Source organism: Pholcus phalangioides, unplaced genomic scaffold (genome assembly GCF_987345545.1).
Source record: "Pholcus phalangioides strain wild (caught in Gottingen) unplaced genomic scaffold, Ppha-v1.0 ptg000006l_1, whole genome shotgun sequence".
In the NCBI taxonomy this organism is placed as follows: domain Eukaryota; kingdom Metazoa; phylum Arthropoda; class Arachnida; order Araneae; family Pholcidae; genus Pholcus; species Pholcus phalangioides.
The window spans coordinates 728921-747470 of NW_028301599.1; the positions used below are offsets into that span (position 1 = coordinate 728921).

General features: G+C 38.5%; 2 protein-coding genes across 3 annotated transcripts; one reads left to right on the top strand and one right to left on the bottom strand.

Moving 5' to 3' along the window:
• Window positions 1–1283: 1283 nt before the first annotated feature.
• Window positions 1284–9494, top strand: LOC149085637 (uncharacterized). 2 transcript variants are annotated; one of them, XM_089232441.1, is made up of 4 exons: window positions 1284–1707; window positions 3573–3690; window positions 6509–6626; window positions 9309–9494. In XM_089232441.1, the coding sequence occupies exons 1-4, from the start codon at window positions 1404–1406 to the stop codon at window positions 9363–9365; spliced, it is 597 nt and encodes a 198-aa protein (XP_089088567.1). In that variant the 5' UTR covers window positions 1284–1403; the 3' UTR covers window positions 9366–9494. The 2 variants fall into 2 exon arrangements, with proteins under 2 accessions (XP_089088567.1, XP_089088568.1); XM_089232442.1 differs by having other exon boundaries at window positions 1285–1707; window positions 6557–6626.
• A 1662-nt stretch (window positions 9495–11156) lies between these two features.
• LOC149085638 (uncharacterized) lies at window positions 11157–17555 on the bottom strand. Its single transcript, XM_089232503.1, has 3 exons — window positions 17220–17555; window positions 15154–15338; window positions 11157–11677 (listed from the first exon to the last, which is right to left on the bottom strand). The coding sequence occupies exons 1-3, from the start codon at window positions 17451–17453 to the stop codon at window positions 11551–11553; spliced, it is 546 nt and encodes a 181-aa protein (XP_089088629.1). The 5' UTR covers window positions 17454–17555; the 3' UTR covers window positions 11157–11550.
• Between the last annotated feature and the right edge of the window lie 995 nt (window positions 17556–18550).

The following is an 18550-nucleotide window of genomic DNA, read 5'->3' on the forward strand; positions in this document are numbered from 1 at the left end:
CAGCTCTTGTAATAATTAATGAAATAAATAATTTGTTGTTGTTATTATTGTACTTTTTGTCGTTCCAGCGTGACGTCGAAACCTGCATGCATTTTTCGCGATTTTCACCTTCTCAACGTGGTTTTGCGATACCATGTTATGTTGCAATTTTTGTTCCTCTTGATGTCCACTAACAACCCTCTGAGTTTGATGGTCCATTAAAGGGTTGGTGCAAATTTTCCAAAAAACGCATTTTTCAATTTTTAAATGCTATGAAATTTTCTGCGTCCAACTGCGTTCAAGTTTTTGTTCTACCTGCGCGAAAAATATTTTTGAAACATTTTAATATAAACTGCTGGCCGGCATTGCACATGAAAGAAAATTTACTTAAAAGAAAAAGTCAACGCACAAAATGTGTGTGTGTGTAATTTCTTACTGAAATGAAAGAATTTTGTAATTATTTTCTCAACTCATTCCTTTTGATTTAGAGACAACTGACCCTATTTTCCTTGAGAAAAACACAAGAAATTAGGATTCCTAATACGAGACAACTAATAATAAAAAACACTAGTGCTTAGAAATTCTTTTGCTCACACATTATTAGCCAATCAGAATCGATCCACTGTGACGTCATATAAACTGGATGAAATATGGTCACAAACTATTATAGTTAGAATGACCATACGTCCCGTATTTCCCGGGACAGTCCCGGTTTTTTTTCTCTTTCTGGCTGTCCTGACTTTTTGACAAAAGTGTCCCGGTTTTCCCCGTTTTTCACATGATGCCTACTTGGATTTTTATTCTTTACTGAAATCAAAGATTGAAAATATTTTTCAAGTTATAAATTATATTATGATAATTACAACTATAAATAAGAACATTAATCTCCAACATTTGTCTTGTCAATCGGTTTATTCCGTAGAATTCAATTTGAATCCACTGCAATTTGCAGTAACGTTTCGTTTCCCGCAATTGCGATTTTTCCGTAATTTCAACAATATTTGGCAACTTTGTGCACTTTTGGCGTTGTTCTTTGCGATAACTAGCGAAGTCCCGTATTTGGAATCCCAAGTTCCCGTATTTTTCGAGAGCAAGTATGGTCAGCTTAGTTACAATCTGTATTTTTCTGTATTTCTGCCTGTTTTAAGTTTCAGAAATATGTCCCAGTTTCTTTCGTTTTTCGATATATTATTTAAAAAGCATTCTATTGCAGCTAAAACTATAATAATTTTAAATAAAATTAAAAATTATTTTCATACTTCCTTCCTTCAATCGTGTTCGAGACATACTCCGCGACATTTTAGCTAAAACTGTTACAAAAAAGTAAATAAACAATATCACCAGGGAAGCAGACGACGCTCTTTTCGTTATCATCGTGATGACATAGTGTAAAAATATTTGCATTGATTGAAATATTCATAATCATGGACCATAAAGACGTGAAGCTTCATTCAAGGAGTAGTAAAAGACGTTCTGGATCTGGAGAAAGGCCGTCGAAAAAGGCCAAAAAGACCTCTTTCGGCGGACGGCCTTCTCCAACGGATGCAAGTAGCAGTAGCGAATCAACCGAACATTCCCATCGGAAGAAATCCAAACACGGAAAGAAGAAATCGGAGAAGCGAGAAAAGAAGAAACATCGAAAACATAAGAAGACGAAAACAAAACACAAAAGCCTTGAAAATAGTCCCTCTCAAGAGACTTCTAATGAAAAGCTCATCGAAGATACTGGTAAGAAGAAAGCCGGGTTTTCCTAGGAGCAGGTTCTTCTGCGCCGCGTGAACCGTATAGGACCATTTCGCGTCGGCAGAAACGTGTATCTTTATCACGCCGCGCGTTTGTGTTTTTTCCTGGCCTGGCGCATCATCTGTCTTGCCGTCTGCATGTGACATTTTCAACAAGGAAATGGAAAGAAAGCGCAACAAAAGTAAACAGAAGATCGGCGTAACGAGCGGCTCAAGACGCATTTGGCTCCTCCAGGAGCATCACGGCCAATCACGCCCGGCGTAAAGCGCTGCCGTGTTGCGCTCTGTAGGAAAACAGTCGTACCTTGGCGAGTGGATGCAGCCAGCACCTCCTAGAGATAGGAGGCCTCTGCACTGTTTGCCATGAACGTCATTCAGACTACTTAGCAAGTTTGCCACATTTTGAAACACAGCATCCTATTTCGTTTCTTCTCATTTTGGTGTAGAATCTTCCTGATTGGTTCACAAATACTGCATAGTGATTGGATGTAGGACATCGAAATCGCCAATTCTTAGCCCCCCCCCCCCCCCTGAATATTCTGAGGGAAAATGAACTACTTACTGACGTCACAAGCAGCGTGCGAAGCCCTTCTATCTCTAGAACGTGCTGCATCAGCACCTCCTAAAGATAGGTCATCTGATTTCTAGGATGCTGTGTTTCAAAATATGGCAAACTTGCTAGGTAGTCTGAATGTCGTTTATGGCAACCTGGCAGGATGCATTCTATCTCTAGGCGGTGCTAATGGACGGCGTTTTGCGCTGGGCGATTCACATTGCACGCCATACGGAAAACTTGCTCCAAGGAAAACCTGGTTTAACGTTATAAAAGCCTATACCTGTGTTTTTCAACCTGTGGTCCATGGACTGGGGTTCCACTGTAAATGTGCCGCGGGCTTGTGAATGATTTGTAAATGTGACTTTGATCACTGGAGTAATCTGGGAATATGTCATGTGCTGCTCAAGTGACGTGGGACTGCACAGTGGGTCACTTAAGTGATCTGGAAATGTACTGCTCAGTTCATTCTCACAAAATTAGGTCTGAGGTCATGCGTTCAGGTTTTTAGTTGTAAGGTTCCACACAGGATCATTTTCATTCACTACTACACTACTATTGCATGAACAAAATTTTAAGTGCTCCCAAACTTTGCCACAGGACTTAGCCTGTTACTGAGATCTTTTCCAGCCCAGCTTTGATATATTTAGTGCTGTGAAATTCCAGTTCATTATTACTTTTTTATAGTATGTAAATTATAAAATTAATAAATTTTGGATTTTGGGGGGGGGGGTTGCTCTGAATCATGCATGTTCAGTCCATGGTCCGCAGGCCAAATGTGACCCCCGGAGTCATCTGATGGAGCCCATGATCTCAAACCTAATGTAAAAATTAACTAAGCGACACATTTCTAGATCACTTAAGTGACCCGCAGTACAATTCCAAGTCACCAATAAATGATCCTCTGCATGTTTTCAGATCACTTGAGTGTCTCGTGACATTTTTCCACGTCATTCAAGTTATCCATGACACAGTTCCTGATCACTCAAGCCGTCCACAGATTAGTTGAGTGACCCGTGACACATGTTCAGATCACTTGATTGACCCGTGGCATAGTTCAGAGGAGCTTGAGCAACCAGCATGACGCATTTACAGATCAATTGAGTGACCCTCACACAAATCCGAGCATTTGAGTGGCCCATGGCTCATTTACGGATCACTGAAGTGACTTGATTAAGTGGTCTGCGCTTTCCTTAAGGTTGAACATCCCTTGCTGTATATTTGTCTCATTTTTTTCTTCGATTAAAATATAAGATGAAGTTTATTTCCAACTTATTCAGTCTTTTTTTTCCCACCAGAAATCGGGCCGTTGCCTCCAGAACCCAGCAAACAAATTAAGCCAATGACGAAGGAAGAATGGGAAAAACAACAGAGTGTAGTTCGACGTGTGTATGATCCCGAAACTGGGAGGAACAGGTAACCTTTAATAATCAGGTGTCAAATCTCTTTTGCAGACACTCGCTGGACTAAACAATTTGCCATTTAAACTCATTTTACCTAAATCATTGATATAAACAAGAAATAATGATGGCCCTAGGACCAGGGCCATCTTAAGAGTATCATGGGCCGCCGGGCCAAGTGGTTTTTCAGAGGCCCTACCTGGTTAATCCTGATAAATTCCAACCGGATCTCATTTTTGTGAGGTCCCCTGGTGGGCCCATGCATTAAGAAGGCACTGCCTAGAACTGATCCTTGTGGGACTCCTTTCGTTACCTTTTAAAATGTGCCGATTCCATCATTTATTATAACAGCTTGTTGCCTATCATAATAGTATGTTTTAAACCAGTTTAGTACATTTTCTCTCGTGCCTGCTGAAAAGAGTTTTTTTGTTAGAATATCCAAATCAACGTTATCGAATGCACGTTTTAAATCTAAGAAAACTGTAATGAAATATTTATTATTAAATCCATTGTTTAAATGATTACTTAATTCAACAATAATCATTCTAGTGTTTTTTTGTTTTGTTTTTTTGAAAGCGATATTGGTTAGATGCAAAAACACTTTGGTTATTTGAAAAGCTGTGTGTGTGATCTCTTCTGTTAGTGATTGAGATAGAGCTGACCATTTTAAACAGCGTGAAATAACATAAAATATACGAGTACAGCCAGAGAACTGACTGTTGGAATTGTCAAACTCTAACACACTTCAAGCCAAAATTTCATTAGAAATAACCAAAAAGCGGACCAAATGTTAGAACTTGTGCTGCCATCTAGTGAACAAAATTTTAACCAAAATTTTAATTATTGGTGTCCATGCAGGGGTTTTAGTCCAATGGAATGAATGATGTCTGTGACCACATCTAAGGGCAACTGTTCAGCAGGAATTCAAAATACATTAGTTAAATGAGCTTTGAGATTTTTATTTGGCCATAAACGAGGGGTGTCTGCATCTGAGGGGGGGGGGGGGCTTTTAAACCCTTTAGAGGGGTTTTACTATATACTACTAGTCAACTGTTGAATGATCTCGTAAAAATTCTTATGGGCAATTTAGAACCAATCAGGTCTTGATAAATCCCAGGTCCTCATGGCAATTGAAAAACTGGTATTAGTGCCTGAAAGGCCTACTACTACTACTAAACCACACATGCACCTCTTCCATATTCCTCTGCGGAACCTCTAACGCAGCGGTTCTTAACTGGTGCTCCGTGTGCACCTCCCAGGGGCTCCGCGGCGACTTGAGAAAAATAAAATGAATCAGTAAATTTGATAGATAAGTAAATAAGAGAGGACTACACAGGGCCGTCTTAAGAGAAGCATTTGCCTCCGGGCCAAGTGAATTTTGTGAGGCCCTACTTGACAAATTCTGCCAAAATTAACTACTTCTCATTTTGCTCAGGTCCCTCTTCTCTTGAGGTGCCCGGGTGGGCCCATGTGTTGAGGCAGCACTGCCCCTACAAAGTTCCGCTATGAAAATTATGTACTGAAAAGAGCTCCAATCAAAAAAGGTTGAGGACCGCTGCTCTAATGAATTGGTACATGTAGGAATTTGCGTGTACGTGTGTAGTGAAACCTTTCTTTCAAACCAAGCACAACTCAGGTCTATCGCCATTTATGGGCGATTTACTACCTAGTGAGTTGTGCCGGAGGTGTAACTGTGTGTACGTAACAGTCTGAGTGTATATGTAGTGTTGTGTTTGATTTTTCAGTGCTGCCATCTATATTTCAGAAGTGAGTGATGTGTTATGATTGAATTACATTTGTGCTGTTTGTAGGTCTGTTGCTCTCTGTGGCAAGACTTTTCAATGGGAAGATCGGCTCACATTACTCGCGATGCGAGTCCATCACTATGACCACTCGACCATCATAGCGCCGTGTAGTGAAACCTGAGAGCAACTCCAAATTTTTAGAATTTCTGCAACAGTTTCCACCAACATAGAAGTCGTCCAGAAAAAACCTAAAAAAATATTTTGGCCTTTCTTCCTGAAAACAAAAAAAATTACAAAGATCTTAGAAAAATTTGGCTGGTCCCTTTTCTTTATCGAATTGTCCAGCCTTGGTATGTGTGCTCGTATTAGTGTTGCCAGAGTTATGCTTTTTATACTGTTTCTGCCTTCGATGTTTTAAAGTAAAAATGGAAAAAATGTCTGCATTATTCCATGTTATGTAAGTATTGTGTTGCAGGTTTACCTGCCAGGGCATGGTGAATCTAGTACTCCAGGCACTGGAGTAGAAAGGAAGATGAGTTTACTTTTTTTCTATTCAAAATCATGGGGAAGTGGTTGCCAAAACGGACACTGGGCCACCAGAGGCATATGCAGGATTGACCTGTGGAGAAGGCTGAAAAATTTTATAATCAGGGTCAAATTTTATAAGCATCAGTCGATCCCGCTTAGTACAACTAAAATTTTCGAGAATTTAACTTTTTTCCTATATTGATAACATTAATTTTGACGAAAACGTGATGGCGCTCACTTACACTTCCCCATTCATCGGCTGTCTGCGAGCAGCTGGTAAAAATTCAAACATGCACACAAGAATCACCTACATACAGGCGCCAAACGACACCTCCATTGGTTTACGCAATGCAAAATTCTGGTCAGATACTTTTTGAACAAATCTCGTTAATGGGCAAAATAAAAATCAATATGGACACGATATAAAATTTAAAATTATATAGTGGTTATATATGAACAAACCAAAATGTTTTGCAGACCAACACCTGTCCATGAACCAGCGATTGAAGAACACTGGCCTAAACAGTATAAATATAGAAAGATATTAATCTTTATTTACAGGGGAAAAAATCTTTTATTTACAACGAAAACATTTATATACATATGCAGGCTTGTGAAAGGTGATGGAGAAATTCTGGAAGAAATAGTATCCAGGGAGAGACACAAAGAAATAAATAAAGTAAGCATGTTTTAGTTGAAAGCATATTATATTTAGTTATTACAGTTGGTAAACATGGGCAGAGATACAGGCGCGCCCCCCCAGCGTGTCAAAGGTAGAGTCGACTGATCTAATGTATATATGAATTGACATCATCATCGTGCCTTCCCCCCCCCCAGACTTCTAAGTCTATCTCCGCCTATGTTGGTAAACCTGATAACTCAATTATCTCGGTAACTCAATATTTATTATTCCCATGGTTAGAAAAATACAAAATTCAGTGGCAAGAAACCTTTCTACTAACGACACAAGATAGCTAAATGCCCAGCTTAAGTCTACCAATGATTCGTACTCTGTTATCACAAATTATTTTTCTATATTCTCCAGACATTGGCCAATTGATAAATTTTCATAACATTGTTCACAATGCCGTATATTTCAACCTTTTTTTGGTTGGTCGAAGATACTTCCTCACACCTTAGGATGGGGTCACTTCCCAGTGTTTGGAACCAGAGAACTCAATCTGTAGACTACAAAAATCACAGACGTGAATTATCCATGAATGAATCTGTGTGAATGATATCTGCAATTCTTGAGCAAGTGATAGTTGAGAATAAGCGAGATCATTTTCAAGTTTAAAAAAAAAGTATTTCGTTTTTTTGAAATTTGCAAGGCTGCTCATTCACAAGTAACAGATACTTTAATACGCTATGCTTTTCTCACTCTGATTTGAGATTTGGAAAATTTTCATAGAAAAAAACTGCAGATATTTTTTTACTATTTCTTTAGCCAGTGGATGATGGAATAGAATTGTTCAACTATATACAGCTGTCTCTTACTTTAAGCCCCCAAAGCAGAATGTTTAGCTCTGTTCTGTGACGAACCCTCAGCTGACTGGAAATGTTCTGTGGTAAAAATCCCCATACATGTAATAGTGTTTTTTTTTCTGCGCTTTTTCTTAAATTTCTTCCAAACTGTTCTGAAGTAGAGCTAATTGTTCTGCGACGTACGTCGCAGATTTTGGCACATTCTGCTTTGGGGCTTTAAGCGATTAATTAGTTTTGCCAAATAGTCACGCAAGACAGAATCGCGAATTCAACATGGGAAGGATAGGGTGTTTGTTTTCTTCAGAAGGATTAAGAAAATTGAACCCTTCAGCGAAGAAAGGAACTTTTTTTAATTTAGTAATTATTCAAACTTATATGAATAAATCCTGTGAATTCAGCCAATATGAATGGATTAAATTAATACCTTTTCCGTCTTTATTTCTGATTGATTGTAATGAGTGTGGTTGTTTTCTTTCCTGAAGAGCCTTTGTACGAGATATTCTGATTTCTTTTTAATGAAACAGTCGAGATTTGGCTGACAAGCAGCATTTTTTGTCTCCTGTATAAAAACTTTATTAACAAGGCCAAAGAATTCTGCGTATTTCTCTACTAATATAAAAATTCTAGTTTCATTGGAACTGCTTTTTTCGATTAAAATTTCTCATGCCAATGTCAATGTGTTTCCAAACGTTGTTCATCGATGAGATCTGGTGAGCTGTATCTGAGAATTTCTCTCAGCTGCATCAAATCCAATGTATTTTGTCATCAAAGGATTTAACGTTATACCTTCAATTTGCAAGCCCGATTTCCAGGATTAAAATTAAACCCCTAGCCTTATTTTGGAGATTGAAATGCCTAAAATCATTTTTTTTTTTTAAATTGTGCAAAGCGAGAGATACCTGTATAAGTATAAATGATATTTAAAAATTGTGAGAGCAAGATTAAATGAAACCTCACCAACTTGACTCAAGTCAATGTGTTTATTAATGCTTTTGGGGTATCAAGTTTTCGAGATTCCACTGTACAATGTTAGTTGAGAGCATTATAAATTATTAGTGCTTTGAAATACAGGGTGATTATAAAAAAACTATCCCGACATATGGGCCCCTAACTATCATACCATTCACAGAAACTGAATGAAATTTTGGCATAAGGTATTTTGAGGTATGCGCTCAAGAATGATATGGAAAACAACAGTGTCACTCTAACAGTTACGGTTACAGTGAGAAAATTTCGAAAATATCAAATGGCAACACCAAGTTTTTTGAATTGGAATGGGATCTCCATACTGAAAAACACTAAATAGCATTGGAATGGCACCTGTAGCACGAAAATCCCCGGAGCTAGGCAAGGAAAAAGTAAAAAGGACTTCCGTGCACCAGAGCATTAATGTTCGTTTCATTCGTCACACCGTTTCTTCGGCTGAGATCCCAGCCTGATTAGTCCTCCACAAGGTCATGTGGAAAATTTGTGAAACACAATAAAATGATTTATTTTATGCTGCTTCTCTGTCCTTATTGGTTGTCCTCACTTTTAGCCTATCTACCGCCGGTGATTTTCATGCTACGGTTGCCGTTCGAATGCTATTTAGGGTTTTTCACAATGGAGATCACATTCCAATACAAAAAACTTGGTGTTGCCATTTGATATTTTCGAAATTTTCTCACTGTAACCGTAACTGTTAGAGTGACACTGTTGTTTTCCATATCATTCTTGAGCGCATACCTCAAAATACCTTATGCCAAAATTTCATTCAGTTTCTGTGAATGGTATGATAGTTAGGGGCCCATATGTCTGGATAGTTTTTTTTATAATCACCCCGTATATTCAAATACAGGATTATTAATACTTTTTTTTGTAAATATCTGCAACACAGGCAGCCACCTTACAAGATGGAGAATCATTCAAGAAGCATTTAGGACTACTTGGATGAAAAATATATATTAGATGCCACTATATGCATTGCTTTCAGCAAGCTTCATGAAAAGTGTGTTCGTGAAATTTACAGACTGTCATGTCAGTATTGTTTGTCATGTAAAATAAATAGTTTTTTCATCATGAATGACATATTGAATAGTTTAGAAACCAGCCAGCTTTTGCAAGGCTCCAATGAGTACACAGCTGCTTGTTTTTCTTATTTGATGAATTCGAATTGAAGAAATTTGCGATTTGTAAGACGATTAAAAGATAGGGTTGTCTATTATTGAATTTGATATGTTCTGAGCTGTCTATACAGCCTTAAAAGTCCATCAGAAAATTATGGAACTTTGAGAATGTCTTAACAAACAGACGGAACCTCCAGAGCATTTTCTGCAGTTTTATAACTGATAGGACTTGACAAATCGAAGAGCAAACCAAATATTTTAGGAGCCAATCGCATTTCTTTTAGACCGAGCTATTAATCACACCATCATTACTTTTGTATAAGTGTTACAATTATTATTTTCAACTAGCTTCCAATGATCAGGACACAGATTGAGGGGTCAGGACAACACAAAATTTCTTGAATTCATGTCATTTCATACCGTGCACCACCCAGGTTCTATATTGACCATAATCAATTTTAGCCATTCGCCCCGCATGAGGAGCTGGGTGGTGTCTGTGCTTTATTTATGCATATATAATATACGTGGTGTGTCACATCTCCCCTTTCAGCTTGGTGAGCCTTTTGTGTCGCAGTGACCAGCTCAAGTGATGGGTCACATCTCTCCTCTCAGCTTGGAAATTCATGTCGGCCCATCTATCAATATGGAAAAGGGGTTGCTATCCTGTAAAAGTTGAAATATTTTTCTACCTGCTTGTCTCTGAAAAAAATGTTTGGCTCCTAAAACTTTATTCTGGTGCCTAGATTTTCTTGAAATTTGTCAATCCCTGCATTACATAAAATACTGATATAATCTTTACATTAGTATTATTAAGGACAAGATTACTCATTTAACACTCTCCGTGATTAAAGAGAGGAACTTTCTGCATATTAATACCGAAACAAACGTTTATTGTCACCTACACACACACACAGCAATTGAACCCTTGTCCTCTCATAATTCGGGCAAGCACACTAGTACTTTAGTTTTACTTAAACACGCGTAGTAGCATGGCGTGCTGAGTAGAGACATTGAAGTCTCCATTAACTGTAGCAGGGATGCACAATCTTTTCAGTCCATGGGCCAGATATGCTCTATTTCTGCCGCTCGCAATCCAGAAACTGGAGTACATGGGTGACCATATGACCCATCCCAAGTTTTTGTTTTTTTAATGTCCCTATTTTCAATAATGCAAAGTTGAATTTTTGAAATCTGTAACTTTACTTGCCTTTGAAATTTTTTCAGCTGCAGTTGGCAACTTCACTTCCTTTTGACAACATTTTTGGCTATAACTGGCAAACATCACTATCCTTTGACAATTTTTTTGTCCACAGTAATCAGCAACTTTTTTTGGCGACAAGTGTGTTTTATGAAAGAAAGATATATGGTCACACAAAGTTATATTGTGTATATATACATGATACTTTTCTTCTGGAACACCTTGCACAGGCCAGATGGAAATCCTTGGCGGGTCACATTCCACCCGTGAAGCCAGAGGTTGTGCGCCTCTGAATTTAGCAATAGCACCCTTTCCACAGACAATCAACTTCTCTTTCCGAAGTTCCTCCTCAGCATAACATCCAGAAAGTCTCTTTCCTAGATGTGTTGCAAAGTCAAAGAAAAAAAGCATCTCTCAAAAATTCTTTATTTATATTTTATTGTACTTTGAAAAAAGATCTTTCCACAGATGACGGTTACAAGAAAATACAAGCGGAAACACATATCATGTGCTCAACCCATGAATACATTCCAATACCTGGATAGCGTAGCTTTGCTACGGAACATATTATATATGTAGTCATAAAAAGAAACACCAACCTCTATAAGTCTCAAATAAAAACATAAGGACGACAGACGCAATGTTTTCACAAAACATTGACAGACAAAAGCAGCCAAAGATACAGAAGATGTATGATACATTTCAGAACACACACACACTGTTAATTGAGAGGGAGAAGACGGGTACATCGAAATTTCTTTTGTGTATTCAGACCATTGATTTGAGCCATACCGATAAAACAAAATTGTCAGCACCTACTTTTCACATTTTGTGTTATGACGCTTCTTTAACGAATTCGCTATAGTGTTCAGTTCCCTTAGTCCATTTGAAAGGTCATCGATATCTTTTCGGAGTTTTCCTGTTGGGCTAACAAAGGAGAACCTGAAACAACGAACGTAAAAAAAAATCATGTTTCAATTCCATTATCAAAAATTAAATAAACGTTTGATAATGGAACGAAATGAAAACACACCTGTTAACTTTAGAGAGCGAGAAATAAGGAGGTTTTTGCACAGATCCAAATTCTGCACAAAAATAAATGGGATTTTTTTCCCCCCGTCGCAAAAAATGGGGTATCCTTTGAGCCATTGCCGATTAGCACCAAGTCGCCATAATTTAGATTTGTAACAAATCTATTTCAGTATGGACATTTTTACCAACTCTATGTAGCCTTATACAAGTCTAATTACATGTCATAACTGCTCTCAAATTAAATCATGCCAAAACAAATTGTCATTGAGCCCGAAATGGGACAAAGCAGATGAGTCCTCTTGCAAATTTTAGATGCCAAAAGGCCAAACTGACGCTGACTGTTTCACAAGGTTTGTCTATTCCCCCAAAAATGATATGCAATATTTGTTGTGATTTGACACAATGGTGACAATTTACATTACGCTTATGACATAGTTTCGGGGATCGAAAACAAAAGCAATAGTATTTTTTCTACGTTAATTCTTTAAGAATAATTTTTATCCCAAAAATAGATTTTTTACAATTAAGGCCAAAACTCTGCAGATATAAGAAATTTTCGGGAGTCTAAGAAACTGGGAAGCCTCTCAAAAAAACCAGGTGACTTGGCAGCTATTTGAAACATTGCATAGCTGCCAACTTTTGAAAATGAAAATTCGGGAGATTTTCTCGCAAACCCGTATTTTATGCTAAAACCACTCCCTAATAAATACAATAGGGATTTTTTCCAAATAAAATAGGGATTTTCCAAACATAAAAGTTAAAGCGTAGGGAATAAAATCCCTACTGAAATCAAATTAAAATAGGGATTTTACACACATGGAAGTTAAACCTTTGGGAATAAAATTCCTACGCAAAAAACAAGTGAAATTGGAGGCCAAAACTTCAATGATGTAAATATAAATATTGTGTTCAATCAGAAACGCTGTGAACACAATCAGAATCTGCGCGAATGACCCCAAAATCATCGGAAGATGAAGGAAAACACCGTCAATTTTTGAAGAACACTGACTTTTTGTGACACTTGCTCGATGCTTTTTTTTTAATTTCACATGAGTGATGATGGCAGTCTTTCCATGCCCGATGTTTATGTCCGTAACACAACTTGTACAAAAAGGAAAAGTAGGCCCTTTTCTGGAACGTTTGATGAAAAGAAATTCATCGGAATAAGTATCTTTAAAATTGATTAAATATGTTTTTGCTTGTCATTATTCATGCTTTGTTATATCGCACGTACGTAACTTCAACAAAAGAAATTTTGACCATATACGCGTCACTATAATCTTCAATTATTATCCAGGACTATTGGCTGCTAAGCCATTTCCCTGCACGATAAGACAAACAACTTTCTTGTTACCATCAGAGGGTTTGTAAAACTTCCTTAAAAAGGGAATTTCCCCATTTACAACGTGTGACGTCATTTCGAAAGGGAAAAAAAAGAGGCTTCATGCCCCACAAGAAATTCCTTAGGGATTGTTTTCATAAGCGGGGATTTTTTTAATGAAGTAGGGAATTTTTAGGGACAATTAGGGATTTTTGTGATTTTCGTAAAAATTCGGGAGATTTAAGAACTTTTCGGGAGGTCGAGCGATGAAGCTAAAATTCGGGAGATTCCCGAAAAATTCGGGAGACTTGGCAGCTATGACATTGCTTTCAACGACTGAACACGATTTGAATATGCTGATGCATTACAGGATAATTTTTCCTCAATATCGATATTCCAAAACATTTAAACCTACCAAAGCCATGTATGAAAATTGAGTTGATTGTTAATTTTATAGTACTAACCAGAAAAGAAAACAGATTTTTGCGGTCACAGATCACCCAGATCAAGACATTGCTGCTCGCATTGTGCAGCAATTACCATCAATTACCATGTATGATTATGGCCATCGCAAACACTGGAATACAAACTAAAAAGTGTGGCGTCACTTTGGCCTTGGCAAACCTAGACACCAGGTCACCATGACGACCTGCGTCACAGAACTATCAGTGCTAACGCGGAACAATCTCAGGAGCAATTTTAAGGAATGAATAGAAAACACCGTATGAGAATGTTTACCGCGAAGCATTTCTGGTCAGCTGAGGGCTCGTTACAGAACAATGCGAAACATTCTGCTTTTGGGGTTACGGTATATATGATGAATCAGTTATATAATACATAATAACAGGTTACTATGCATACTTACTAACTGCCTTGGTAAGTTTGATGAATTTATGTTTTACCAGCGATTATGCATAATAAGCAAGTGCCATTGGTAAATTTGATAAATTTCAAGCATAACCAAAGATAAAGGTGATCACCTTCAACTGTAATTATGCATTATCCCCAAAGCAGAATGTTTCGCATTGTTCTGTAACAAGCACTCATCTGACCGGAAATGCTCCGAGATGAAAATTCCCACAAAAGTGTTTTCTATTTTTCTTGAAATTCTTCCGAATTGTTGTGTGATGTGCATCTCAGTTTTTAGCATGTTCTACTTTCGGGGTGCATAATACCCTACTTATCCACACACCAACTCTGGTCATATATCGCCATATGGCAATTTCCAACCAGTGGAGTTGAGTGGGAAATGAAGGCTCTATCCATCAGTGGTCACCCCAGGTAAAGAACTTGCTTCTGACGTTCTATGCCCGGATTCAAACCCATGGACCTTGATGGTAACCCTTATAGTGGAATGTGAACCCTTATAGTGGAATATTGCGTCACTCAGGCGCTATGCATAATACCCCACTGTAATTGATGAATTTGATAAATATGAAAAAAAAAAATCTAGCACAGGTGTGATGAATGAAGTCAGACCCCCGATACAATATTGAATCTTACAATTGCACCCCTACTTAATGTGTGATACAGTATGCCTATTATATTTAGTACTTAGGGGTCATTCAAGTATTACATCAGCATCGGGGGATTTCAGATTTGCTGACTTTTGATGATGGGGTGGGGGGGGGGGTTTGAAGGTTGCTTATGTCATCAACCACCCCTTTTTGAAGATATGAAATATTCTAAGCTGCTGACAAAATTTTGCTGACTGGGGGGGGGGGGTCAAAAATGGAAATCTGCTTATGTAATACTTGAATGGCCCCTATCATATAGTATGATATATCATGTTTGCTGTTTGCCAACGATGCAACGCTTAGATAATATGCATAATCTTTGATAAAGGTCATAATTTTTTTACTACTATGGGTTATATTTTTTTGGGTACTATGCATAGTCACCAGTAAAAGTGACTAATTTAGGAATTTAATCGAACTTACTAAAATGCTTGGCAGTTATGCATAAAACCTGGATTTATCAAATTTACAGTAATGTATATATATATATGTGTAATATTAACACCAGCATTGCTTGCATGAGATATGTACAAGCAGTTGCTACTGACCTGCGAGAACACTGACTCTTTTTACCCGGCAGAGTCGTTGCGAAGTTGCCCCTCTTATTAGGACTGGGAGTCATTATGCCGAATGGAGAATACAACTTCACTGGCGTCACTGGCTTGTTATTCAGCTCCTCATAACGCAAACTCATCGCAGGACTGCAGCGTTTCCTGGTAGACCGCCTAAGTTTCTAAGAGCAAAACAACACATACACTTTTTAACACACACAGTACAATAAATGTGAATGTTTTCTAATAATTAACATCTGTGCAAAATAATAAAACGTTTCAATATTTTTGATAAGATGATTGGGATTTTGGTCCAAGTTGATCATTGATCACTTTTGTCGCACCAGCCATTTTCTGTGCAGGAGGGCTAATTAAACTACTTCACCAAACACCAACTCTGACCATATCACTAAATTGCAATTTACTGCCATTAATGAGATGGGTTGGAAATGAAGGCATTGTCTATTGGTGGTTGCCTCAAGTTCGTTATGGAAAATATCTATATGCCCATATATATATCCTCCCTCGGGTTCGAACCCAGGACCATGAAAACAACCTTCATAGTGGTAGACAAGCATCTTACCACCACGCCACTCAGGTGCTTGTCTAATTACACTGGACCTACAATTTATTTTAGATGCTGAATGGCAGAGAGGTAGACATTTAGACTTTTTATACTCACCAAGAGATTGTTACGCCAATCCTTATACTTTTGGTTATTGACACACACTTGCTCAATCTTTTGATCACTCCCTCGCTTTCTAAGTCACTATTTTGATTATTTGCATGCTTGTACAAGGTCTAGATTACCCTTTTGGTGATTCATGTGCTTGCACACTCCCATGCAAAGCTGCATTAAGAGTAAGCATAAACAGTCCTATCAATAAGCTGGCATCCAAACGGCCTCAGCGCCCACTCTGTTTAGATGTGTGTTGGCTGACCTATGACTGCCTGCTAGCATCTGCTGGAAAAGCGTCTTTTCCCCACCACGGCGCCATTTTGTTAACTTACTCACATGAAGATTCCTGGTTAACTACTGCTTGTGGTTATTTTGCCAAATTATTCATCTTCAAAATTGTAAAAACGGTCCTTCTGAGGGCCAACTAAATTTCTGTACATACCTTGTTATTGTATTTATTAAATATGTCAGCGTGTCCACAGTTTTATTGCATGGGTGCAAAATGTGCACGAAGGCGAATGTTCACGTATATAGATTTAGCTGTTGAACTGACAATAGCATTGTTATGTTTACTGAGTGATCTATATTTTTATGCTCAAGTACGTCTCCAAGTGAAAATTGTACGGAATTTAGTGGGATTTTGTGTGAATTTAAATTTTTCGGTTTCGTAGCAATAGACATAGAAAAATAAGTCAAGGTTAAAATCAGAATAACAAGATCAAGCAAAGGAGGAAGCGAAGCATGGGAGCCACACCCATCAATCGGCAAGTTTTACACATCAAACTTCAGATGTCGCTGCTATCAATTCCACAGCCTTTCTTTAGCACTGAGTGTATACGCTTAACTTTCAAGTGGCTTTGTGCACACGGGTCATGCACACTCTCAAAATAGCTCATGTGCTTGCACACCTTTTTGTTCACTTCACTCATACGCTTGCAAACTTTCTAGGTCACTCACTAGCCTATAGTTCCTCGCTCTCTAGGCAGAGGAAGATTCAGCCACCTGTGGGCTATGCAAATTTTGCAAAAACTCATCCCTCAAAAATTTGCCACACCTTTCGAATTTGTTCTGGGCTATAGCCATGCACAGCAATGCCGTCTTAAGTCATGGGCCCACCGGGGAGCATCACAAAAAGAAGATCTGGTTGAAATTTTCAAGAATTCGTCCAGCAGGGCCTCAGAAAAATCACTTGGCCGGGGGGGGGGCCCGATGGTACTCTTAAGACGGCCCTGGTGCACAGAACGTCACTCGATGCGTCCAACTTCCGACTATATCAATTTAATGATTCGAATTGATTTAATTTTTCAATTTAAAACAATTTCCAACCAAAAAATAAATTATTACCGTTTTCACAGATTTTTGCTATTGTGATAAAATTCCTTACTTGAGAGAAATTGTCCAATGATGACTTTACGTTAAGGAATGTCTTGCTGGCGTTGATTTTGACATCTTGAATAACTTTGTCCTTGGCCAGATCCGTGACGGATTTGAATTTGGACACAGCCCGCGGATTCACGTTCTCCTTGCCCGATGCCGAGGGCCATTTCCAGTTCAGCTCCGATTTGTTCTTCTCCAACGTTTTCGGCTGAACATTTGACAGGTCTCGGCGCGAAATCATGATCGTTAAACGCAAACAAACTGGCGATGGTAATTTCCGAAGTAATCAACGGACTTTTAAAACAGTCAGTTCAAAAGGTTGCGGGTGAAGTTCTAATCTTCTGATGAGGACAGAAAACGTACCTGTAGCGACTACCTTCCATACACAGTTTGAGAGACATCTAGTGAGTGAAATTTAAACCTTTATGATAATGCTGTGACTATGAGTTTTTCTCCTTTTTTAATGGCCAAATTTTGAGCGAAATGTCCAGGACACATTTTAAAATTATCAAAATAAATAGCCAATTGGCAAAAAAATTGTGTTCTGCATCAAAATATTTATCGTGGCATCGGGTTTTTTTAAAATAAATAATCAGAAAGTTATGCTCACAGATGGCACTGCGTCACCAGAAAGTCGACATAACATAAAGTTCTACACAAAGCAGCGCATAATTAACGTTTGACTTTGTTTACAACGCATAAAACTACCACATTTAAATATGAGCACCCTTTGTAGCTCGGGAACATCGAAACGAGTCAAAGGGTGCTCATATTTAAATCTGATAATTTTATGTAACATAAATCGTAATGATTTATCACTAATAAACCTTAATTATGCGGCATAATTATGCCCAGAGGCAGATTTAACGGCGGGTACCCTGGGCGTGCGCATGGGCGGAGTTACGGAGGGGAGGCGTGGGCGCATTGCACCTCAGCGTCAAAGGTGGAGTCTACTTATCTAATGTATATATGTATATACGAATTGACATCATCGTGCCCCCCCCCCAAGCAATAATGACCGTGTCCCCCCCCCCCCAGACTTCCAAGTCTATCTCTACCTATGGGCGTGCCCCCTGGGCCTCGAATTCTGAGAGGCCCCGCAAAACAACTTCACTTTTTTTTTTCTATATTAGAGCCCAATATTTTTTCTGAGCCCGGGCATAAACAGACCAAAATCCGCTTCTTATTATGCACTGTTTGTGTCGCATTTTATGTTTTTAGTCAAGGATGTTCAACCTATAGGAGAGTGAAAGCCACTCCCTTATACAAACGCGCGCGCGCACACTGGTAAGGCTATAACTAGAATTTTTGCCGCCAGGACCAAACATGATTCCGCCG